The sequence below is a fragment of the Oncorhynchus tshawytscha genome, unplaced genomic scaffold (genome assembly GCF_018296145.1).
Source record: "Oncorhynchus tshawytscha isolate Ot180627B unplaced genomic scaffold, Otsh_v2.0 Un_scaffold_4_pilon_pilon, whole genome shotgun sequence".
NCBI lineage: Eukaryota > Metazoa > Chordata > Actinopteri > Salmoniformes > Salmonidae > Oncorhynchus > Oncorhynchus tshawytscha.
The window spans coordinates 1,631,029-1,657,584 of NW_024609834.1; the positions used below are offsets into that span (position 1 = coordinate 1,631,029).

The following is a 26,556-nucleotide window of genomic DNA, read 5'->3' on the forward strand; positions in this document are numbered from 1 at the left end:
ACAACCACAACCTACAACTTCAGTACATACCACCACTACACAACCACAACCTACAACTTCAGTACATACCACCACTACACAACCACAACCTACAACTTCAGTACATACTACCACCACACAACCCCAACCTACAACTTCAGTACATACTACCAGTACACAACCACAACCTATAACTTCACTACATACTACCACTACACAACCATAACCTACAACTTCAGTACATACTACCACTACACAACCACAACCTACAACTTCACTACATACTACCACTACACAACCACAACCTACAACTTCACTACATACTACCACTACACAACCACAACCTACAACTTCACTACATACTACCACTACACAACCACAACCTACAACTTCAGTACATACTACCACTACACAACCACAACCTACAACTTCAGGACATACTACCACTACACAACCACAACCTACAACTTCAGTACATACCACCACTACACAACCACAACCTACAACTTCAGTACATACCACCACTACACAACCACAACCTACAACTTCAGTACATACCACCACTACACAACCACAACCTACAACTTCAGTACATACTACCACCACACAACCACAACCTACAACTTCACTACATACTACCACTACACAACCACAACCTACAACTTCACTACATACTACCACTACAACACAACCACAACCTACATAACTACACAACCACAACCTACAACTTCACTAGATACTACCACTACACAACCACAACCTAAAACTTCACTACATACTACCACTACACAACCACAACCTACAACTTCAGTACATACTACCACTACACAACCACAACCTACAACTTCAGGACATACTACCACTACACAACCACAACCTATAACTTCAGTACATACTACCACTACACAACCACAACCTATAACTTCAGTGCATACCACCACTACACAACCACAACCTATAACTTCACTACATACCACCACTACACAACCACAACTACCACTACAACCACAACCTACAACTTCAGTACATACTACCACTACACAACCACAACCTACAACTTCAGTACATACTACCACTACACAACCACAACCTACAACTTCAGTACATACTACCACTACACAACCACAACCTACAACTTCAGTACATACTACCACTACACAACCACAACCTACAACTTCAGTACATACATACCACAACTACACATAACCACAACCTACAACTTCAGTACATACCACCACCACCACAACCTACAACTTCAGTACAGTACATACTACCACACACAACCACAACTAACAACTTCAGTACATACTACCACTACACAACCACAACCTAACAACTTCAGGACATACTACCACTACACAACCACAACCTACAACTTCAGTACATACTACCACTACACAACCACAACTAACAACTTCAGGACATACTACCACTACACAACCACAACTAACAACTTCAGTACATACTACCACCACACAACCACAACTAACAACTTCAGTACATACTACCACCACACAACCACAACCTACAACTTCAGGACATACTACCACTACACAACCACAACCTACAACTTCAGGACATACTACCACTACACAACCACAACCTACAACTTCAGTACATACTACCACCACACAACCACAACTAACAACTTCAGTACGTACTACCACCACACAACCACAACTAACAACTTCAGTACATACTACCACTACACAACCACAACTAACAACTTCAGTACATACCACCACTACACAACCACAACTAACAACTTCAGTACATACTACCACTACACAACCACAACTAACAACTTCAGTACATACTACCACCACACAACCACAACTAACAACTTCAGGACATACTACCACTACACAACCACAACTAACAACTTCAGTACATACTACCACCACACAACCACAACCTACAACTTCAGGACATACTACCACTACACAACCACAACCTACAACTTCAGGACATACTACCACTACACAACCACAACCTACAACTTCAGTACATACTACCACCACACAACCACAACTAACAACTTCAGTACATACTACCACTACACAACCACAACCTACAACTTCAGTACATACTACCACTACACAACCACACTACAACCACAACCTACAACTTCAGTACATACTACCACTACACAACCACAATCTACAACTTCAGGACATACTACCACTACACAACCACAACCTACAACTTCAGCACATACTACCACCACACAACCACAACTAACAACTTCAGTACATACTACCACCACACAACCACAACTAACAACTTCAGTACATACCACCACTACACAACCACAACCTACAACTTCAGGACATACCACCACTACACAACCACAACCTACAACTTCAGTACATACTACCACCACACAACCACAACTAACAACTTCACTACATACTACCACTACACAACCACAACTAACAACTTCAGTACATACTACCACCACACAACCACAACCTACAACTTCAGGACATACTACCACTACACAACCACAACTAACAACTTCAGGACATACTACCACTACACAACCACAACTAACAACTTCAGTACATACTACCACTACACAACCACAACCTACAACTTCAGTACATACTACCACCACACAACCACAACTAACAACTTCACTACATACTACCACTACACAACCACAACTAACAACTTCAGTACATACTACCACCACACAACCACAACCTACAACTTCAGGACATACTACCACTACACAACCACAACTAACAACTTCAGTACATACTACCACCACACAACCACAACCTACAACTTCAGGACATACTACCACTACACAACCACAACTAACAACTTCAGGACATACTACCACTACACAACCACAACTAACAACTTCAGTACATACTACCACCACACAACCACAACTAACAACTTCAGTACATACTACCACCACACAACCACAACTAACAACTTCAGTACATACTACCACCACACAACCACAACTAACAACTTCAGTACATACCACCACTACACAACCACAACTAACAACTTCAGTACATACCACCACTACACAACCACAACCTACAACTTCAGTACATACTACCACCACACAACCACAACTAACAACTTCAGGACATACTACCACTACACAACCACAACCTACAACTTCAGGACATACTACCACTACACAACCACAACCTACAACTTCAGTACATACTACCACCACACAACCACAACTAACAACTTCAGTACATACCACCACTACACAACCACAACTAACAACTTCAGTACATACCACCACTACACAACCACAACCTACAACTTCAGTACATACTACCACCACACAACCACAACTAACAACTTCAGGACATACTACCACTACACAACCACAACCTACAACTTCAGGACATACTACCACCACACAAATACAATGTACTGACACTGACACCACAAAAACAGAATCTCTACACAAGTTAGACTTTTTAGCTTGGAATGCATTTTCAACATAATACAAAAACTAAACATCGAAACAAAATCAACTAAACTCTAAAAACACAAGCGTGAAACAATGGGTTTAGCAGCAGTAGGGTATATCTCACCTTTTTCCCTGGCCTCTCTCCTCCTCCTCTCCTCCAGGTCCAGTTTACTGACAGGCCTACGGTGCTGCTGGAGAAACTCATCATACATTAGGCCAGACTCAGGCCCCATTCCCTGGCCCAGACTGTGTCCCTGGGCCTGGCTTTGTCTCCCCATCCCTGAGGGACCCTGGAGGCTCTTCAGGGCCCCGCTGCTCTTCATCCCTCCCCCCAGCTCTCCGTACTGGCTGGGCAGGGACAGCGAGGCCCTCTGCTGGCTGAAGAAGGTCTGGGTTGATTTCTCCAGCTCTGCCAGGAAGGTGCTGGGCTCAGGCAGCCCCGGGGGGCCTCGGAGTGGGGGGTGGTACTTCTCCAGGCCCCCATCCCGGTCCCTGCCCCTCCGGAGCCCATCCTCCAGTTTGGGAGGCAAGTGGCTGAGGTCGTAGTGGCCCAAGCCCGGAAGGTCATGGTGGGTGGTGCGTCGTGAGTCCCGAGGCGGTATCGATGAGGGAGGCGGGGTTCCACAGGGTGGTGGGGGAGGGGGTGGGGGTGGTCGCGCGACTGGAGGGGTTTGGGAGAGATGAGGGGGAGGGGCGCCCAGGTGGGGGTGGAGGTCACGGCCACCCGGTTCATGATGATTTGGTATGGATCTGTGTCAGAGAGTGAGAGAGAGAGACTGTAATGAACACTGTGTTGTGTTACTCACAATGAGCCATGATGCACAGTCTTCTGTAATTCATACACCTCAACTCCACAGATGCACCTTCTCCCAAATACGCACACATATAGGTAGGCATCTCCCTCCCTCGTCTCTCTCTTTCCCTCTCTGTGTTGGTCTTATCAGGTCCAGGCAGAGTAGCCCAGAGCATAGTGGAAAGGAAAGGAGAGGAGGATGTGGTCAGAGTACACAGGCCCCTGCTCTCCACCTCTACAGCGCTCCACCTCTACAAACCTCTACAGCGCTCCACCTCTACAAACCTCTACAGCGCTCCACTTCTACAAACCTTTACAGCGCTCCACCTCTACAAACCTTTACAGCGCTCCACCTCTACAAACCTCTACAGCTCTCCACCTCTACAAACCTCTACAGCTCCACCTCCACCTCTACAGCTCTCCACCTCTACAGCGCTCCACCTCTACAAACCTCTACAGCGCTCCACCTCTACAAACCTTTACAGCGCTCCACCTCTACAAACCTCTACAGCTCTCCACCTCTACAAACCTCTACAGTTCTCCACCTCTACAGCTCTCCACCTCTACAGCTCTCCACCTCTACAGCTCTCCACCTCTACAGCGCTCCACCTCTACAAACCTTTACAGCGCTCCACCTCTACAAACCTTTACAGCGCTCCACCTCTACAAACCTCTACAGCGCTCCACCTCTACAAACCTCTACAGCGCTCCACCTCTACAAACCTCTACAGCGCTCCACCTCTACAAACCTCTACAGCGCTCCATCTCTACAAACCTCTACAGCGCTCCACCTCTACAAACCTTTACAGCGCTCCACCTCTACAAACCTTTACAGCGCTCCACCTCTACAAACCTCTACAGCGCTCCACCTCTACAAACCTCTACAGCTCTCCACCTCTACAGCTCTACAGCACAGCTCTCCACCTCTACAGCGCTCCACCTCTACAGCGCTCCACCTCTACAGCGCTCCACCTCTACAGCGCTCCACCTCTACAGCGCTCCACCTCTACAGCGCTCCACCTCTACAGCGCTCCACCTCTACAGCGCTCCACCTCTACAGCGCTCCACCTCTACAGCGCTCCACCTCTACAGCGCTCCACCTCTACAGCGCTCCACCTCTACAGCTCTCCACCTCTCCACCTCTACAGCTCTCCACCTCTACAGCTCTCCACCTCTACTGCTCTCCACCTCTACTGCTCTCCACCTCTACAGCTCTCCACCTCTACAGCTCTCCACCTCTCCATCTCTCCATCTCTCCACCTCTCCATCTCTCCACCTCTCCATCTCTCCATCTCTCCACCTCTCCATCTCTCCACCTCTCCACCTCTCCACCTCTCCATCTCTCCACCTCTACATCTCTCCATCTCTCCACCTCTCCACCTCTCCACCTCTCCACCTCTCCACCTCTCCATCTCTCCATCTCTACAGCTCTCCATCTCTCCACCTCTCCACCTCTCCATCTCTCTACCTCTCCACCTCTCCACCCAGCCTGGGTTGCTTTGATCTTTTCAACACACAGGATTCACACAGAGGAGTACCGACAGACGGACAAACATGACAGGGTGAAACAGACACAGATTCAACTGACAGACAGACAGAGTCAGGGTGAGGGAGAAAAAAAGACAACAGACAGAAATTGGCAGATGGATGGACACAGATGGAGTGACAGAACTGTCCAGAACCTCTCAATACCAAACCTGGCACTCTACCTCCTAATCTGACTCTACATGCCTCCAGCGATATGGACTCTCTCTGTGTGTGGGTGTGTGTATCTGCAATCTGCAGGCCCTGGGTTGTAAAGAACCCAGCACACCGTATCAAGGTGATTATACAGCAGGATTACAGATAGGAACAGTGTGTCTACCAGACCTGTATTAACCCCACCCATGAAACCTGACCTACCTACTAAAACACATGGCAGGGCCAGCAACCACCACACACACACACACACCACACACACACACACACACACACACACACACACACAAAACACAAAACACCACCAACATACACACACACACACACACTCCACACAAAACACAAAACACACTCAGGGCCAGCAACATCTCTCCACACACACACACACACACCACACACACACACACACACACACTCCACACACTCCACACACACAAAACACAAAACACACGGCAGGACCAGCAACACACACACACACACACACAACACATGGCAGGACCAGCAACGCACACACACAAAACACATGGCAGGACCAGCAACGCACACACACACAAAAACACATGGCAGGACCAGCAGCAAACACGCACACACAAAAAACATGGCAGGACCAGCAACACACACAAAACACATGGCAGGACCAGCAACGCACAAACACACAAAGCACATGGCAGGACCAGCAACTACCACACACACAAAGCACATGGCAGGACCAGCAACACACACACACACAAAAAACATGGCAGGACCAGCAACGCACACACACACACACATGGCAGGACCAGCAACGCACACACACACAACACATGGCAGGACCAGCAACGCACACAAAACACATGGCAGGACCAGCAACGCACACACACACAACACATGGCAGGACCAGCAACGCACACTAAAAACATGGCAGGACCAGCAACGCACACACACACAACACATGGCAGGACCAGCAACGCACACACACACAACACATGGCAGGACCAGCAACACACACACACACACAACTCATGGCAGGACCAGCAACGCACACAAAACACATGGCAGGACCAGCAACGCACACACACACACACAACACATGGCAGGACCAGCAAGCAACGCACACAAAAAACATGGCAGGACCAGCAACGCACACACACAACACACATGGCAGGACCAGCAACGCACACACACACAACACATGGCAGGACCAGCAACGCACACACACACAACACATGGCAGGACCAGCAACGCACACAAAACACATGGCAGGACCAGCAACGCACACACACACAACACATGGCAGGACCAGCAACGCACACAAAACACATGGCAGGACCAGCAACACACACACACACACACAAAAAACATGGCAGGACCAGCAAACACACACACACACACACACACACACACACACACACACACACACACACACACACACACACACAGAAAACACATGGCAGGACCAGCAACACACACACACACACACACACACACAGAAAACACATGGCAGGACCAGCACACACACACACACACAACACACACACACACAGGACCACACACACACACACACACACACAACACATGGCAGGACCAGCAACACACACACACAAAACACACACACACACACACACAAAGCACATGGCAGGACCAGCAACGCACACACACACAAAGCACATGGCAGGACCAGCAACGCACACACACACAAAGCACATGGCAGGACCAGCAACGCACACACACAAAACACATGGCAGGACCAGCAACGCACACACACAAAACACATGGCAGGACCAGCAACGCACACACACACAAAGCACATGGCAGGACCAGCAACGCACACACACAAAACACATGGCAGGACCAGCAACGCACACACACAAAACACATGGCAGGACCAGCAGCACACACACACAAAACACATGGCAGGACCAGCAACGCACACACACAAAACACATGGCAGGACCAGCAACGCACACAAAACACATGGCAGGACCAGCAACACACACACACACAAAACACATGGCAGGACCAGCAACGCACACAAAACACATGGCAGGACCAGCAACGCACACACACAAAAAACATGGCAGGACCAGCAACGCACACACACAAAACACATGGCAGGACCAGCAACACACACACACAAAACACATGGCAGGACCAGCAACGCACACACAAAACACATGGCAGGACCAGCAACGCACACAAAACACATGGCAGGACCAGCAACACACACACACAAAAAACATGGCAGGACCAGCAACGCACACACACAAAACACATGGCAGGACCAGCAACGCACACACACAAAACACATGGCAGGACCAGCAACGCACACACAACACATGGCAGGACCAGTAACACACACAAAACACATGGCAGGACCAGCAACGCACACACACAAACACATGGCAGGACCAGCAACACACACACACAAAACACATGGCAGGACCAGCAACACACACACACAAAACACATGGCAGGACCAGCAACACACACAAAACACATGGCAGGACCAGCAACACACACACAGAAAACACATGGCAGGGCCAGCAACACACACACACAAAACACATGGCAGGACCAGCAACACACACACAGAAAACACATGGCAGGGCCAGCAACACACACACACAAAACACATGGCAGGACCAGCAACACACACACACAAAACACATGGCAGGACCAGCAACACACACACACAAAACACATGGCAGGGCCAGCAACGCACACACACACACACAAACACACACACCACACACACACACACACAAAACACATGGCAGGGCCAGCACACACACACACACACACAAAACACATGGCAGGGCCAGCAACGCACGCACACACACACACACACACACACACACACACACACACACACACACACACACAAAACACATGGCAGGGCCACACACACACACACACACACACACACACACACACACACACACACACACACACACACACTCACAGAGGGAGAACAGGGTTTAAGCTGTACAAGGTGGAGAGGATTAGCCCAGAATTAGCCTTTGTATATTTTAGCTGCCCCCCTCACTGCCTGAATGATAATCTAAATCTCCTCCTGATGAGCCAACAACCATCAGGCATTAGGACCCCAATTCTCCTACTAACTGAAACCCATCAATGACATTCCTACCCCAGAAGCCTTAGAGCCTACCGTGTGTGTGTGTGTGTGTGTGTGACGGGGCTGTCAGGTGTTAGGGGATAGGAATAGAGGATGATGTGATTCATGTGACTGCCTTTATCTTCCTCTACATCCTCTTGCCTAAGAGACTTGTGACGACTGCCATACTGCAGCGTGGCACTGCACTGTACGCAGCTAGAAACTGTCCCCATCAGAAAGGCAGTGACAAGATACAGAGAGAGACTCAGATTCTACCATATCTCACAACTCCTGCAAACTGCACTAGTGAAGTGAGTAGAAGGACTACATCTGGAGAATCCAAATCCCTCTCTAATAGAATGTAGAGTGTATTTGTGTGTGTGTGTGTGTTTGTATGTGTGTGTTTCTAACCTGTGTGTGTGTGTGTGTGTGTGTGTATGTGTGTGTATGTGTCTAAGTGTGTGTGTATGAGTGTGTGTGTATGTGTGTATATGTATGTGTGTATGCGTGTATATGTATGTGTGTATGTGTGTATATGTATGTGTGTATGTGTGTGTGTGTCTAACCTGTGTGTGTCTGAGCGTAGCTCTCCTCCCTCCCCAGGTCGTCCCAAGTCCAGGTGTTGCTCTAGGACCTGCTGTCTGAACTCTGACACCTGGTACTGACGATCCTCCTTCTCCTGGCGAAGCATCCGTTGCCGCGCCAACCAGCGCTCTTCCTCATTGGTCCGCTGGAGCATCATGGCGGCAGTGAGCCCCACCCCCACACCGCCGGGCCCCAGGTAGAGGCCATGGGCAGAGACCAGGCCGGGAACGCCGTGATGTGATTGGCTCAGGGAGGAGTGGAGGCCTGGTGGCATTGGCTTAGGAGCTTGGAGGACGGGCTCTTTGGTTTTGTCTGAGAAGAGAGGGAAAATGTGTTTTTATTCTGATTATTGAAGACCCATATCAGTGTGATGTGAACTGTTTTTATTGAGGTGACACGGGTCATGGAAATATTTTCAGTGGTACAATATAAAGTTAGGCAGGACTGTGCTTGAGAGGTTTGGAGGACGGTGGGATGGGGTGGTGTTGTGTCGTACCTGGCCGGTTGGGGGTGAGTCTCTCAGGCTTGGTTCTGTCCTCCTGTCCTCTCATGGCATGGAGCTCAGCCAGGTAGTGACTCTCCATCGCCTTGGACTGTAGCTCCTTCTCTCTCATCACTCTCTCCTTCTGCCTCTCCTTCTGCCTCTCCATCTCCCTCTCTCTCTCTCGCTCCTTCTCTCTCTCTCGCTCCCTCTCCCGCTCACGCTCTCTCTCCCGCTCCAGCTCCTTCTCTCTTTCTCGCTCCCTCTCTCTTTCTCTCTCCCGCTCCTTCTCTCGCTCCGCCTCACGCTCCCTCTCTTTCTCGCGCTCTCGTTCACGCTCGCGCTCCCTCTCTCGCTGTCGGAGCTCATCTTCCATCTGGAGCCTGTAGAAGAGAGACATTAGGGAAGAGAGAAGGAGAGAGAGACAAGGGAAGAGAGAAGGAGAGAGAGACATTAGGGAAGAGAGAAGGAGAGAGAGACATAAGGGAAGAGAGAAGGAGAGAGAGACATAAGGGAAGAGAGAAGGAGAGAGAGACAAGGGAAGAGAGAAGGAGAGAGAGACATTAGGGAAGAGAGAAGGAGAGAGAGACATAAGGGAAGAGAGAAGGAGAGAGAGACAAGGGAAGAGAGAAGGAGAGAGAGACATTAGGGAAGAGAGAAGGAGAGAGAGAAATTAGGGAAGAGAGAAGGAGAGAGAGACAAGGGAAGAGAGAAGGAGAGAGAGACATAAGGGAAGAGAGAAGGAGAGAGAGACAAGGGAAGAGAGAAGGAGAGAGAGACAAGGGAAGAGAGAAGGAGAGAGAGACATAAGGGAAGAGAGAAGGAGAGAGAGACAAGGGAAGAGAGAAGGAGAGAGAGACATTAGGGAAGAGAGAAGGAGAGAGAGACATAAGGGAAGAGAGAAGGAGAGAGAGACAAGGGAAGAGAGAAGGAGAGAGAGACATTAGGGAAGAGAGAAGGAGAGAGAGACATTAGGGAAGAGAGAAGGAGAGAGAGACATTAGGGAAGAGAGAAGGAGAGAGACATTAGGGAAGAGAGAAGGAGAGAGAGACAATAGGGAAGAGAGAAGGAGAGAGAGACATAAGGGAAGAGAGAAGGAGAGACAGACATTAGGGAAGAGAGAAGGAGAGACAGACATTAGGGAAGAGAGAAGGAGAGAGAGACATAAGGGAAGAGAGAAGGAGAGAGAGACATAAGGGAAGAGAGAAGGAGAGAGAGATATTAGGGAAGAGAGAAGGAGAGAGAGACATTAGGGAAGAGAGAGACATAAGGAAGAGAGAAGGAGAGAGACATAAGGGAAGAGAGAAGGAGAGAGAGACATAAGGGAAGAGAGAAGGAGAGAGAGACATAAGGGAAGAGAGAAGGAGAGAGAAGGAGAGAGAGAAATTAGGGAAGAGAAGGAGAGAGAGACATTAGGGAAGAGAGAAGGAGAGAGAGACATTAGGGAAGAGAGAAGGAGAGAGAGACATTAGGGAAGAGAGAAGGAGAGAGAGACATAAGGGAAGAGAGAAGGAGAGAGAGACATTAGGGAAGAGAGAAGGAGAGAGAGACAATAGGGAAGAGAGAAGGAGAGAGAGACATTAGGGAAGAGAGAAGGAGAGAGAGACATTAGGGAAGAGAGAAGGAGAGAGAGACATTAGGGAAGAGAGAAGGAGAGAGAGACATTAGGGAAGAGAGAAGGAGAGAGAGATATTAGGGAAGAGAGAAGGAGAGAGAGACATTAGGGAAGAGAGAGACATAAGGAAGAGAGAAGGAGAGAGACATAAGGGAAGAGAGAAGGAGAGAGAGACATAAGGGAAGAGAGAAGGAGAGAGAGACATTAGGGAAGAGAGAAGGAGAGAGAGACATAAGGGAAGAGAGAAGGAGAGAGAGACATTAGGGAAGAGAGAAGGAGAGAGAGACATTCGGGAAGAGAGAAGGAGAGAGAGACATTAGGGAAGAGAGAAGGAGAGAGAGACATTAGGGAAGAGAGAAGGAGAGAGAGACATAAGGGAAGAGAGAGACATAAGGAAGAGAGAAGGAGAGAGACATAAGGGAAGAGAGAAGGAGAGAGAGACATTCGGGAAGAGAGAAGGAGAGAGAGATATTAGGGAAGAGAGAAGGAGAGAGAGACATTAGGGAAGAGAGAGACATAAGGAAGAGAGAAGGAGAGAGAGACATAAGGGAAGAGAGAAGGAGAGAGAGACAAGGGAAGAGAGAAGGAGAGAGAGACATAAGGGAAGAGAGAAGGAGAGAGAGACAAGGGAAGAGAGAAGGAGAGAGAGACATTAGGGAAGAGAGAAGGAGAGAGAGACATAAGGGAAGAGAGAAGGAGAGAGAGACAAGGGAAGAGAGAAGGAGAGAGAGACATTAGGGAAGAGAGAAGGAGAGAGAGACATAAGGGAAGAGAGAAGGAGAGAGAGACATTAGGGAAGAGAGAAGGAGAGAGAGACATTAGGGAAGAGAGAAGGAGAGAGACATTAGGGAAGAGAGAAGGAGAGAGAGACATTAGGGAAGAGAGAAGGAGAGAGAGACATTAGGGAAGAGAGAAGGAGAGAGAGACAATAGGGAAGAGAGAAGGAGAGAGAGACATAAGGGAAGAGAGAAGGAGAGACAGACATTAGGGAAGAGAGAAGGAGAGACAGACATTAGGGAAGAGAGAAGGAGAGAGAGACATAAGGGAAGAGAGAAGAGAGAGAGACATAAGGGAAGAGAGAAGGAGAGAGAGATATTAGGGAAGAGAGAAGAGAGAGAGACATTAGGGAAGAGAGAGACATAAGGAAGAGAGAAGGAGAGAGACATAAGGGAAGAGAGAAGGAGAGAGAGACATAAGGGAAGAGAGAAGGAGAGAGAGACATTAGGGAAGAGAGAAGGAGAGAGAGACATTAGGGAAGAGAGAAGGAGAGAGAGACATTAGGGAAGAGAGAAGGAGAGAGAGATATTAGGGAAGAGAGAAGGAGAGAGAGACATTAGGGAAGAGAGAGACATAAGGAAGAGAGAAGGAGAGAGACATAAGGGAAGAGAGAAGGAGAGAGAGACATAAGGGAAGAGAGAAGGAGAGAGAGACATTAGGGAAGAGAGAAGGAGAGAGAGACATAAGGGAAGAGAGATGGAGAGAGAGACATTAGGGAAGAGAGAAGGAGAGAGAGACATTCGGGAAGAGAGAAGGAGAGAGAGACATTAGGGAAGAAGAAGGAGAGAGAGACATTAGGGAAGAGAGAAGGAGAGAGAGACATAAGGGAAGAGAGAGACATAAGGAAGAGAGAAGGAGAGAGACATAAGGGAAGAGAGAAGGAGAGAGAGACATTCGGGAAGAGAGAAGAGAGAGAGATATTAGGGAAGAGAGAAGGAGAGAGAGACATTAGGGAAGAGAGAGACATAAGGAAGAGAGAAGGAGAGAGAGACATAAGGGAAGAGAGAAGGAGAGAGAGACAAGGGAAGAGAAGGAGAGAGAGACATAAGGGAAGAGAGAAGGAGAGAGAGACAAGGGAAGAGAGAAGGAGAGAGAGACATTAGGGAAGAGAGAAGGAGAGAGAGACATAAGGGAAGAGAGAAGGAGAGAGAGACAAGGGAAGAGAGAAGGAGAGAGAGACATTAGGGAAGAGAGAAGGAGAGAGAGACATAAGGGAAGAGAGAAGGAGAGAGAGACAAGGGAAGAGAGAAGGAGAGAGAGACATTAGGGAAGAGAGAAGGAGAGAGAGAAATTAGGGAAGAGAGAAGGAGAGAGAGACATTAGGGAAGAGAGAAGGAGAGAGAGACATTAGGGAAGAGAGAAGGAGAGAGAGACAATAGGGAAGAGAGAAGGAGAGAGAGACATAAGGGAAGAGAGAAGGAGAGACAGACATTAGGGAAGAGAGAAGGAGAGACAGACATTAGGGAAGAGAGAAGAGAGAGAGACATAAGGGAAGAGAGAAGGAGAGAGAGACATAAGGGAAGAGAGAAGGAGAGAGAGATATTAGGGAAGAGAGAAGGAGAGAGAGACATTAGGGAAGAGAGAGACATAAGGAAGAGAGAAGAGAGAGACATAAGGGAAGAGAGAAGGAGAGAGAGACATAAGGGAAGAGAGAAGGAGAGAGAGACATAAGGGAAGAGAGAAGGAGAGAGAAGGAGAGAGAGAAATTAGGGAAGAGAAGGGAGAGAGACATTAGGGAAGAGAGAAGGAGAGAGAGACATTAGGGAAGAGAGAAGGAGAGAGAGACATAGGGAAGAGAGAAGGAGAGAGAGACATAAGGGAAGAGAGAAGGAGAGAGAGACATTAGGGAAGAGAGAAGGAGAGAGAGACAATAGGGAAGAGAGAAGGAGAGAGAGACATTAGGGAAGAGAGAAGGAGAGAGAGACATTAGGGAAGAGAGAAGGAGAGAGAGACATTAGGGAAGAGAGAAGGAGAGAGAGACATTAGGGAAGAGAGAAGGAGAGAGAGATATTAGGGAAGAGAGAAGGAGAGAGAGACATTAGGGAAAGAGAGACATAAGGAAGAGAGAAGGAGAGAGACATAAGGGAAGAGAGAAGGAGAGAGAGACATAAGGGAAGAGAGAAGGAGAGAGAGACATAAGGGAAGAGAGAAGGAGAGAGAGACATAAGGGAAGAGAGAAGGAGAGAGAGACATTAGGGAAGAGAGAAGGAGAGAGAGACATTCGGGAAGAGAGAAGGAGAGAGAGACATTAGGGAAGAGAGAAGGAGAGAGAGACATTAGGGAAGAGAGAAGGAGAGAGAGACATAAGGGAAGAGAGAGACATAAGGAAGAGAGAAGGAGAGAGACATAAGGGAAGAGAGAAGGAGAGAGAGACATTCGGGAAGAGAGAAGGAGAGAGAGATATTAGGGAAGAGAGAAGGAGAGAGAGACATTAGGGAAGAGAGAGACATAAGGAAGAGAGAAGGAGAGAGACATAAGGGAAGAGAGAAGGAGAGAGAGACATAAGGGAAGAGAGAAGGAGAGAGAGACAAGAGAAGAGAGAGGGAGAGAGACATTAGGGAAGAGAGAAGGAGAGACAGACATTCGGGAAGAGAGAAGGAGAGACAGACATTCGGGAAGAGAGAAGGAGAGAGAGACATTAGGGAAGAGAGAGGAGTGAGAGACATAAGGGAAGAGAGAAGGAGAGAGAGAGACATAAGGGAAGAGAGAGACATAAGGGAAGAGAGAAGGAGAGAGACATAAGGGAAGAGAGAAGGAGAGAGAGACATTAGGGAAGAGAGAAGGAGAGAGAGACATAAGGGAAGAGAGAAGGAGAGAGAGACATTAGGGAAGAGAGAAGGAGAGAGAGACATAAGGTAAGAGAGAAGGAGAGAGAGACATTAGGGAAGAGAGAAGGAGAGACAGACATTAGGGAAGAGAGAAGGAGAGACAGACATTAGGGAAGAGAGAAGGAGAGAGAGACATAAGGGAAGAGAGAAGGAGAGAGAGACATAAGGGAAGAGAGAGACATAAGGGAAGAGAGAAGGAGAGACATAAGGGAAGAGAGAAGGAGAGAGAGACATAAGGGAAGAGAGAAGGAGAGAGAGACATTAGGGAAGAGAGAAGGAGAGAGAGACATTAGGGAAGAGAGAAGGAGAGAGAGACATTAGGGAAGAGAGAAGGAGAGAGAGACATTAGGGAAGAGAGAAGGAGAGAGAGACATTAGGGAAGAGAGAAGGAGAGAGAGACATAAGGGAAGAGAGAAGGAGAGAGAGACATTAGGGAAGAGAGAAGGAGAGAGAGACATAAGGGAAGAGAGAAGGAGAGAGAGACATAAGGGAAGAGAGAAGGAGAGAGAGACATAAGGGAAGAGAGAAGGAGAGAGAGACATTAGGGAAGAGAGAAGGAGAGAGAGACATTAGAGAAGAGAGAGGAGTGAGAGACATAAGGGAAGAGAGAAGGAGAAGGAGAGAGACATAAGGGAAGGAGAGAGAGACATAAGTGAAGAGCGAGACATAAGGGAAGAGAGAAGGAGAGAGAGACATAAGGGAAGAGAGAAGGAGAGAGAGACATAAGGGAAGAGAGAAGGAGAGAGAGACATAAGGGAAGAGAGAAGGAGAGAGAGACATTAGGGAAGAGAGAAGGAGAGAGAGCCATAAGGGAAGAGAGAAGGAATTAGATGTAAAGAGAGAGAAGAAAGACAGAGCATTATTATAGCTGACCATTACAACACTCAGAAAGACATTGAAAGACTTATTTAAAAAATCAAACAGACAATTTCCCCTTAGGTGTGTGTGTACACTATATGTGTATGTATGTGTGTGTATGTATGAGTGTGTACACTATATGTGTATGTATGTGTGTGTACACTATATGTGTATGTATGTGTGTACACTATATGTGTATGTATGTGTGTGTATGTATGTGTGTGTACACTATACAGTGGGGCAAACAAGTATTTAGTCAGCCACCAATTGTGCAAGTTCTCCCACTTAAAAAGATGAGAGAGGCCTGTAATTTTCATCATAGGTACACTTCAACTATGACAGACAAAATGAGAGAAAAAAATCCAGAAAATCACATTGTAGGATTTTTTTGTGAATTTATTTGCAAATTATGGTGGAAAATAAGTATTTGGTCACCTACAAACAAGCAAGATTTCTGGCTCTCACAGACCTGTAACTTCTTCTTTAAGAGGCTCCTCTGTCCTCCACTCGTTACCTGTATTAATGGCACCTGTTTGAACTTGTTATCAGTATAAAAGACACCTGTCCACAACCTGGCCTAGCCAGTCTCCAGATCTCAACCCCATAGAAAATCTTTGGAGGGAGTTGAAAGTCCGTGTTTCCCAGCAACAGCCCCAAAACATCACTGCTCTAGAGGAGATCTGCATGGAGGAATGGGCCAAAATACCAGCAACAGTGTGTGAAAACCTTGTGAAGACTTACAGAAGACATTTGACCTCTGTCATTGCCAACAAAGGGTATATAATAAAGTATTGAGATAAACTTTTGTTATTGACCAAATACTTATTTTCCACCATAATTTGCAAATAAATTCATAAAAAATCCTACAATGTGATTTTCTGGATTTTTTTCTCTCATTTTGTCTGTCATAGTTGAAGTGTACCTATGATGAAAATTACAGGCCTCTCTCATCTTTTTAAGTGGGAGAACTTGCACAATTGGTGGCTGACTAAATACTTTTTTGCCCCACTGTATGTTTATGTATGTGTGTGTACACTATATGTGTATGTATGTGTGTGTACACTATATGTGTGTGTTTGTGTGTGTATGTATGAGAGTGTAGAAGAAGACAGTACCTTTCAGACAGTCTCTCAGACTGCAGAGCGGACAGTGAGGCATGTGTGAGGTCCCCAGGGTAGCGGACCCCCTGCAGGTGCATGTGGACAGCAGAGGGGTGCAGGGGGGGCAGGCCTCCCCCTCCTTGGAGATGGTAGAACGGTGACCTCAGAGCTGATAGACAGAATGGATCATCCATCCTGAGAGAGAGAGAGAGAGGGGGGGGGGGGGAGGAGAACAACAGAGAGAAGGGAGTTGAAAGGAAAGATAGAGAGGGAGAGAGACAGAGCGATGGAGAGGAGGGAGTTGAAAGGAAAGGAGAGGGAGAGAGACAGAGCGATGGAGAGGAGAGAGTTGAAAGGAAAGATAGAGAGGGAGAGAGACAGGATGGAGAGGAGGGAGTTGAAAGGAAAGATAGAGGGGAGAGAGACAGAGCGATGGAGAGGAGGGATGGAGAGAGAGAGAGACAGAGTTGAAAGGAAAGATAGAGAGGGAGAGAGACAGAGCGATGGAGAGGAGAGAGTTGAAAGGAAAGATAGAGAGGGAGAGAGACAGAGCGATGGAGAGGAGGGAGTTGAAAGGAAAGATAGAGAGGGAGAGAGAGAGACAGAGCGATGGAGAGGAGGGAGTTGAAAGGAAAGAGAGAGGGAGAGAGAGAGACAGAGCGATGGAGAGGAGGGAGTTGAAAGGAAAGATAGAGAGGGAGAGAGACAGAGCGATGGAGAGGAGGGAGTTGAAAGGAAAGAGAGAGGGAGAGAGAGAGACAGAGCGATGGAGAGGAGGGAGTTGAAAGGAAAGATAGAGAGGAGAGAGACAGAGCGATGGAGAGGAGAGAGTTGAAAGGAAAGATAGAGAGGGAGAGAGACAGAGCGATGGAGAGGAGGGAGTTGAAAGGAAAGAGAGAGGGAGAGAGAGAGACAGAGCGATGGAGAGGAGGGAGTGAAAGGAAAGATGAAAGACAGAGCGAAGAGAGGGAGTTGAAAGGAAAGAGAGAGGGAGAGAGACAGAGCGATGGAGAGGAGGGAGTTGAAAGGAAAGATAGAGAGGGAGAGAGACAGAGCGATGGAGAGGAGGGAGTTGAAAGGAAAGATAGAGAGGGAGAGAGACAGAGCGATGGAGAGGAGAGGGTTGAAAGGAAAGATAGAGAGGGAGAGAGACAGAGTGATGGAGAGGAGGGAGTTGAAAGGAAAGATAGAGAGGGCGAGAGACAGAGCGATGGAGAGGAGGGAGTTGAAAGGAAAGATAGAGAGGGAGAGAGGGTGAGCGATGGAGAGGAGGGAGTTGAAAGGAAAGATAGAGAGGGAGAGAGACAGAGCGATGGAGAGGAGGGAGTTGAAAGGAAAGATAGAGAGGGAGAGAGACAGAGCGATGGAGAGGAGAGGGTTGAAAGGAAAGATAGAGAGGGAGAGAGACAGAGTGATGGAGAGGAGGGAGTTGAAAGGAAAGATAGAGAGGGGAGAGACAGAGCGATGGAGAGGAGGGAGTTGAAAGGAAAGATAGAGAGGGAGAGAGGGTGAGCGATGGAGAGGAGGGAGTTGAAAGGAAAGATAGAGAGGGAGAGAGAGAGCGATGGAGAGGAGGGAGTTGAAAGGAAAGATAGAGAGGGAGAGAGAGAGACAGAGCGATGGAGAGGAGGGAATTGAAAGGGAGAGAGAGTGAGAGAGACAGAGCGATGGAGAGGAGGGAGTTGAAAGGAAAGATAGAGAGGGAGAGAGAGAGACAGAGTGATGGAGAAGAGGGAGTTGAAAGGAAAGATAGAGAGGGAGAGAGAGAGACAGAGCGATGGAGAGGAGGGAGTTGAAAGGAAAGATAGAGAGGGAGAGAGACAGTGATGGAGAGGACGGAGTTGAAAGGGAGAGAGAGTGAGAGAGAATATAACAGTGAGTGTCCCAGTTAACCAGTGTTTACATCATTAACCTGAGCTGTGTCTCTCCATGGGAGGGGGCATTAGAGGGTCAGCCAACCTGTCAAATAACCTCAATCAACCCCACACAGCACACTGCTGACAGCAGCCACACTTCACTCTCTTTGGATGTGTGTGTTTCAGAGAGAGCGAGTGAGAGCGAGAGAGAGGGAGAGAAAGAATGAGAGAAAAGGTGTGTGTGTGTGTGTTTGTGGATGAGAGAGAGAAAGAGTGAGCAAATGTGTGTGTGTGTGTGTTGTCAGTCTGATGTCTGTGTCTGTCTGTCTCTGCGTGGCTCATCTCCTCATTAACTCCATTACTGGGCTGTGTGTGATGGCTTCTGCCCTCCTTTCATCCTGCTGTGCTGTTGACATAGCACGGTCATGCACCCTGTCCCACAGCCTACAGCAAACAGCACACCCCCCCCCCCACACACACACACACACGCCCGCAAACGACAGGATCGAATTATAACTAAGCACTACCCGTCTCCATCAATTCTATGCCTTGTCATCACACTGTCTGTCCACAGAAAACAGGACTAGAGGCTAACTGGTGCTGTCTTCAGCATCCCTGGAGGTAATAGCCACTGACAACAACATCAAACACTAGCTAGCATGTTTTTATCCCAAGCCTTGAGTGTTAGCAAGCACTGGAAACTGAAAGAGTACCAAAGACTAGAGGCAATTCAAAGGTTCGGTTAGCACCCCTACCTAGCAGTAGCAGCCTTGGTGCTGATCGACGAGTGTTATCCTGACTCACCTGTAGGGGGCGAAGGAGGGATGTGGCAGGTAGGAGGGATGGTAGTAGGCGGCGGCTGCGGCGGCGGTGGCGGGGTCCAGGCCCAGGGGCAGTCCAGAAGACATGCGGAGGTCCTCGGCCGTGGCGTAGGGGCGGAACCCCCGCAGGTACTCCTCTGGTACACCACCAGGGGGCACTCCATGGGGCAGCTGCCTGGGCAGACTGGTGAGAGGAGAGGGAGGGAGGAGAGGGAGAGAGGGAAGGAAGTATATAGGAATAATGAAGGAAGATGAGGGGTAGGGAGAGGAGGAAGAGAAGGAGGGAGGGGAATAGGAAGCGAGGGGATTTACTTAGTTAATTGTATTTGATCATTATAAATACACCTTATAAAAGACAGAGTAGGACAGAGTGTACTGTCAGCGCTGTACTGTACAGGCAGTGTTACTGACTTGAGGGGCTGGAAGCGTGCGTCCTGCATGACAGCACCGGGGCTCAGGCCAAAGGCATAGGGGTTTCCTATGAGGTGAGCAGGGACTGAGGGGCCACCTTTCTCCTGCTGGTGGGGCGCCTCTGCTCCCAGACGCTCCCTACTGACCCCACGAGGGCCCGAGTCAGCCTGAGAGAAAGAGAGAGAGCGAGAGGGGAGGGAGAGAGGGAGAGAGAGAGCGAGAGGGAGAGAGAAAGCGAGAGGGGAGGGAGAGGAGAGGGAGAGAGGGAGAAGCACAGTCTTAGTAATTGTTCCCGGGGGCCTGTGACCGACACGGTTGTCCACACACATGGACCACATCCTGGGGATGAGAGGAGGGAAGAATAGGCCCCTCTCTCCATCTCCTGCTGCCTCCTTCCCTTCTCTCTTCCTGGAAACACACAGAAATGGAGAGCTCTCGTCATTCTAAGCAAGGCTAGTCATCTGCTCTCTGAAGAGGACACCGTGAAATGGAGGAAAATCAACAGTCACAGACATTCCTCAGCACCAAGCAGACACAAGCTCCTTTACACTGCATCACATCCTCTACTGCTGCTACTGTTCTCTTACTTCACAGATGGAAACAGTCTTGTTCAGGACATATGATGTCATTAGAGACACTGAAGCAGTAGTCTGAGCCTCCTCTACCCAGCACACTGACTGTGATCCTGACAACAGAGCAGGAGTGTGTGTATCTAGAGATGAGCCATGCTAGAACATCAACTGGCGGTGAAAACAAAGTCCACAGCATTCTCTCTCTCTCTCTCTCTCACATACAAATACCCTCTGTGTTTCTCTCTCACATACAAATACCCTCTGTGTTTCTCTCTCACATACAAATACCCTCTGTGTTTCTCTCTCACATACAAATACCCTCTGTGTTTCACACACACACACACACACACACACACACACACACACACACACACACACACACACACACACACACACACACACACACACACACACACACAGCAGCATTTAGTCCAGGGTATGGAGAGGGAGAAGAGCAGCATTTAGTCCATGGTATGGAGAGAGGGGAGGGAGAAGAGCAGCATTTAGTCCAGGGTATGGAGAGGGAGAAGAGCAGCATTTAGTCCAGGGTATGGAGAGAGGGGAGGGAGAAGAGCAGCATTTAGTCCAAGGTATGGAGAGAGGGGAGGGAGAAGAGCAGCATTTATTCCAGGGTATGGAGAGAGGGGAGGGAGAAGAGCAAAATTTAGTCCAGGGTATGGAGAGAGGGGGAGGGAGAAGAGCAACATTTAGTCCAGGGTATGGAGAGGGAGAAGAGCAAAATTTAGTTCAGGGTATGGAGAGAGGGGAGGGAGAAGAGCAACATTTAGTCCAGGGTATGGAGAGGGAGAAGAGCAGCATTTAGTCCAGGGTATGGAGAGAGGGGGAGGGAGAAGAGCAACATTTAGTCCAGGGTATGGAGAGAGGGGGAGGGAGAAGAGCAACATTTAGTCCAGGGTATGGAGAGGGAGAAGAGCAGCATTTAGTTCAGGGTATGGAAAGAGGGGGAGGGAGAAGAGCAACATTTAGTCCAGGGTATGGAGAGGGAGAAGAGCAGCATTTAGTCCAGGGTATGGAGAGAGGGGGAGGGAGAAGAGCAACATTTAGTCCAGGGTATGGAGAGAGGGGGAGGGAGAAGAGCAACATTTAGTCCAGGGTATGGAGAGAGGGGAGGGAGAAGAGCAACATTTAGTCCAGGGTATGGAGAGGGAGAAGAGCAGCATTTAGTCCAAGGTATGGAGAGAGGGGGAGGGAGAAGAGCAGCATTTAGTCCAGGGTATGGAGAGGGAGAAGAGCAGCATTTAGTCCAGGGTATGGAGAGAGGGGGAGGGAGAAGAGCAGCATTTAGTCCAGGGTATGGAGAGGGAGAAGAGCAGCATTTAGTCCATGGTATGGAGAGAGGGGGAGGGAGAAGAACAGCATTTAGTCCAGGGTATGGAGAGGGAGAAGAGCAGCATTTAGTCCAGGGTATGGAGAGAGGGGAGGGAGAAGAGCAGCATTTATTCCAGGGTATGGAGAGAGGGGGAGGGAGAAGAGCAAAATTTAGTCCAGGGTATGGAGAGAGGGGGAGGGAGAAGAGCAACATTTAGTCCAGGGTATGGAGAGGGTGAAGAGCAAAATTTAGTTCAGGGTATGGAGAGAGGGGAGGGAGAAGAGCAACATTTAGTCCAGGGTATGGAGAGGGAGAAGAGCAGCATTTAGTCCAGGGTATGGAGAGAGGGGGAGGGAGAAGAGCAACATTTAGTCCAGGGTATGGAGAGAGGGGGAGGGAGAAGAGCAACATTTAGTCCAGGGTATGGAGAGGGAGAAGAGCAGCATTTAGTCCAGGGTATGGAGAGAGGGGGAGGGAGAAGATCAGCATTTAGTCCAGGGTATGGAGAGGGAGAAGAGCAGCATTTAGTCCATGGTATGGAGAGAGGGGGAGGGAGAAGAGCAGCATTTAGTCCAGGGTATGGAGAGGGAGAAGAGCAGCATTTAGTCCAGGGTATGGAGAGAGGGGAGGGAGAAGAGCAGCATTTAGTCCAGGGTATGGAGAGAGGGGGAGGGAGAAGAGCAGCATTTATTCCAGGGTATGGAGAGAGGGGGAGGGAGAAGAGCAAAATTTAGTCCAGGGTATGGAGAGAGGGGGAGGGAGAAGAGCAACATTTAGTCCAGGGTATGGAGAGGGAGAAGAGCAAAATTTAGTTCAGGGTATGGAGAGAGGGGGAGGGAGAAGAGCAACATTTAGTCCAGGGTATGGAGAGGGAGAAGAGCAGCATTTAGTCCAGGGTATGGAGAGAGGGGGAGGGAGAAGAGCAACATTTAGTCCAGGGTATGGAGAGAGGGGGAGGGAGAAGAGCAACATTTAGTCCAGGGTATGGAGAGGGAGAAGAGCAGCATTTAGTTCAGGGTATGGAGAGAGGGGGAGGGAGAAGAGCAACATTTAGTCCAGGATATGGAGAGGGAGAAGAGCAGCATTTAGTCCAGGGTATGGAGAGAGGGGGAGGGAGAAGAGCAACATTTAGTCCAGGGTATGGAGGGGAGGGAGAAGAGCAACATTTAGTCCAGGGTATGGAGAGAGGGGGAGGGAGAAAGCAACATTTAGTCCAGGGTATGGAGAGGGAGAAAAGCATTTAGTTCAGGGTATGGAGAGAGGGGGAGGGAGAAGAGCAACATTTAGTCCAGGATATGGAGAGGGAGAAGAGCAGCATTTAGTCCAGGGTATGGAGAGAGGGGGAGGGAGAAGAGCAGCATTTAGTCCAGGGTATGGAGAGGGAGAAGAGCAGCATTTAGTCCAGGGTATGGAGAGAGGGGGAGGGAGAAGAGCAGCATTTAGTCCAGGGTATGGAGAGAGGGAGAAGAGCAGCATTTAGTCCAGGGTATGGAGAGAGGGGGAGGGAGAAGAGCAGCATTTAGTCCAGGGTATGGAGAGAGGGGAGGGAGAAGAGCAAAATTTAGTCCAGGGTATGGAGAGGGGGAGGGAGAAGAGCAACATTTAGTCCAAGGTATGGAGAGAGGGAGAAGAGCAGCATTTAGTCCAGGGTATGGAGAGAGGGGGAGGGAGAAGAGCAGCATTTAGTCCAGGGTATGGAGAGGGGGAGGGAGAAGAGCAACATTTAGTCCAGGGTATGGAGAGGGAGAAGAGCAGCATTTAGTCCAGGGTATGGAGAGAGGGGGAGGGAGAAGAGCAGCATTTAGTCCAGGGTATGGAGAGGGGGAGGGAGAAGAGCAACATTTAGTCCAGGGTATGGAGAGAGGGGGGAGGGAGAAGAGCAACATTTAGTCCAGGGTATGGAGAGGGAGAAGAGCAGCATTTAGTCCAGGGTATGGAGAGAGGGGGAGGGAGAAGAGCAGCATTTAGTCCAGGGTATGGAGAGAGGGGGAGGGAGAAGAGCAGCATTTATTCCAGGGTATGGAGAGAGGGGGAGGGAGAAGAGCAAAATTTAGTCCAGGGTATGGAGAGAGGGGAGGGAGAAGAGCAACATTTAGTCCAGGGTATGGAGAGGGAGAAGAGCAGCATTTAGTCCATGGTATGGAGAGAGGGGAGGGAGAAGAGCAGCATTTAGTCCAGGGTATGGAGAGGGAGAAGAGCAGCATTTAGTCCAGGGTATGGAGGAGGGGGAGGGAGAAGAGCAGCATTTAGTCCAGGGTATGGAGAGAGGGGGAGGGAGAAGAGCAGCATTTATTCCAGGGTATGGAGAGAGGGGAGGGAGAAGAGCAAAATTTAGTCCAGGGTATGGAGAGAGGGGGAGGGAGAAGAGCAACATTTAGTCCAGGGTATGGAGAGGGAGAAGAGCAAAATTTAGTTCAGGGTATGGAGAGAGGGGGAGGGAGAAGAGCAACATTTAGTCCAGGGTATGGAGAGGGAGAAGAGCAGCATTTAGTCCAGGGTATGGAGAGGGGGAGGGAGAAGAGCAACATTTAGTCCAGGGTATGGAGAGAGGGGGAGGGAGAAGAGCAACATTTAGTCCAGGGTATGGAGAGGGAGAAGAGCAGCATTTAGTTCAGGGTATGGGAGAGAGGGGGAGGGAGAAGAGCAACATTTAGTCCAGGATATGGAGAGGGAGAAGAGCAGCATTTAGTCCAGGGTATGGAGAGAGGGGGAGGGAGAAGAGCAACATTTAGTCCAGGGTATGGAGAGAGGGGGAGGGAGAAGAGCAACATTTAGTCCAGGGTATGGAGAGAGGGGGAGGGAGAAGAGCAACATTTAGTCCAGGGTATGGAGAGAGGGGGAGGGAGAAGAGCAACATTTAGTCCAGGGTATGGAGAGGGAGAAGAGCAGCATTTAGTCCAAGGCATGGAGAGAGGGGGAGGGAGAAGAGCAGCATTTAGTCCAGGGTATGGAGAGGGAGAAGAGCAGCATTTAGTCCAGGGTATGGAGAGAGGGGAAGGGAGAAGAGCAGCATTTAGTCCAGGGTATGGAGAGAGGGAGAAGAGCAGCATTTAGTCCAGGGTATGGAGAGAGGGGAGGGAGAAGAGCAGCATTTAGTCCAGGGTATGGAGAGAGGGGGAGGGAGAAGAGCAAAATTTAGTCCAGGGTATGGAGAGAGGGGGAGGGAGAAGAGCAACATTTAGTCCAAGGTATGGAGAGAGGGAGAAGAGCAGCATTTAGTCCAGGGTATGGAGAGAGGGGGAGGGAGAAGAGCAGCATTTAGTCCAGGGTATGGAGAGAGGGGGAGGGAGAAGAGCAACATTTAGTCCAGGGTATGGAGAGGGAGAAGAGCAGCATTTAGTCCAGGGTATGGAGAGAGGGGGAGGGAGAAGAGCAGCATTTAGTCCAGGGTATGGAGAGGGGGAGGGAGAAGAGCAACATTTAGTCCAGGGTATGGAGAGAGGGGGAGGGAGAAGAGCAACATTTAGTCCAGGGTATGGAGAGGGAGAAGAGCAACATTTAGTTCAGGGTATGGAGAGGGAGAAGAGCAGCATTTAGTCCAGGGTATGGAGAGGGAGAATAGCAGCATTTTGTCCAGGGTATGGAGAGAGGGGAGGGAGAAGAGCAGCATTTTGTCCAGGGTATGGAGAGAGGGGAGGGAGAAGAGCTACATTTAGTCCAGGGTATGGAGAGTGAGAAGAGCAGCATTTAGTTCAGGGTATAGAGAGAGGGGGAGGGAGAAGAGCAACATTTAGTCCAGGGTATGGAGAGGGAGAAGAGCAGCATTTAGTCCAGGGTATGGAGAGAGGGAGAAAAGCAGCATTTAGTCCAGGGTATGGAGAGAGGGAGAAAAGCAGCATTTAGTCCAGGGTATGGAGAGAGGGAGAAAAGCAGCATTTAGTCCAGGGTATGGAGAGAGGGAGAGGGAGAAAAGCACCATGTGAGGGCTCTTGGAGAGAAACGGAACAGAGAGAAGGAAGTGGGTAGAGGATGATGGTAGAGAATGTCCAGGGATGAGAGTGGTTATTCCCTCTCATCTGGTCCCTCCTCACCCCACACCAGATAATAGGTGAGGTAAGAGCTAGGGTACAGTTGCCATTAAAACACTGACAAAGGCAGGGGAAGGAGGGAGGAAGCTGTCCTGCTAAATTAACCCCAAGGATCCCTGGGAATAGAGGGAGGCTTTTCTACATCACTGTGTGTGTGTGTATAGTATGTTTGTGTGTGTGTACAGTATGTGTGTGAGTGTGTGTGTGTGTGTCTCTTTCCACTGTCACTGAGAAAACACAACCCATTTAGTTCCATTTACCCCTACCACCTGTCCCATT

The 26,556-nt window shown here is 49.0% G+C and overlaps 1 protein-coding gene across 2 annotated transcripts in view; it reads right to left on the minus strand.

Annotated features, from left to right (window-relative positions):
• Positions 1-26,556, minus strand: part of LOC112238123 (genetic suppressor element 1) — a 470,490-nt gene that overhangs the window by 10,761 nt on the left and 433,173 nt on the right. For both annotated transcript variants that reach the window (XM_042319660.1, XM_042319661.1), the window contains exons 5-10: positions 20,348-20,514; positions 19,920-20,120; positions 17,275-17,454; positions 10,097-10,464; positions 9,582-9,912; positions 3,555-4,180 (exon numbers count right to left, since the gene is read on the minus strand). In XM_042319660.1, coding sequence (XP_042175594.1) covers positions 3,555-4,180; positions 9,582-9,912; positions 10,097-10,464; positions 17,275-17,454; positions 19,920-20,120; positions 20,348-20,514 — 1,873 coding nt within the window. The remainder of the gene's footprint in view (positions 1-3,554; positions 4,181-9,581; positions 9,913-10,096; positions 10,465-17,274; positions 17,455-19,919; positions 20,121-20,347; positions 20,515-26,556) is intronic.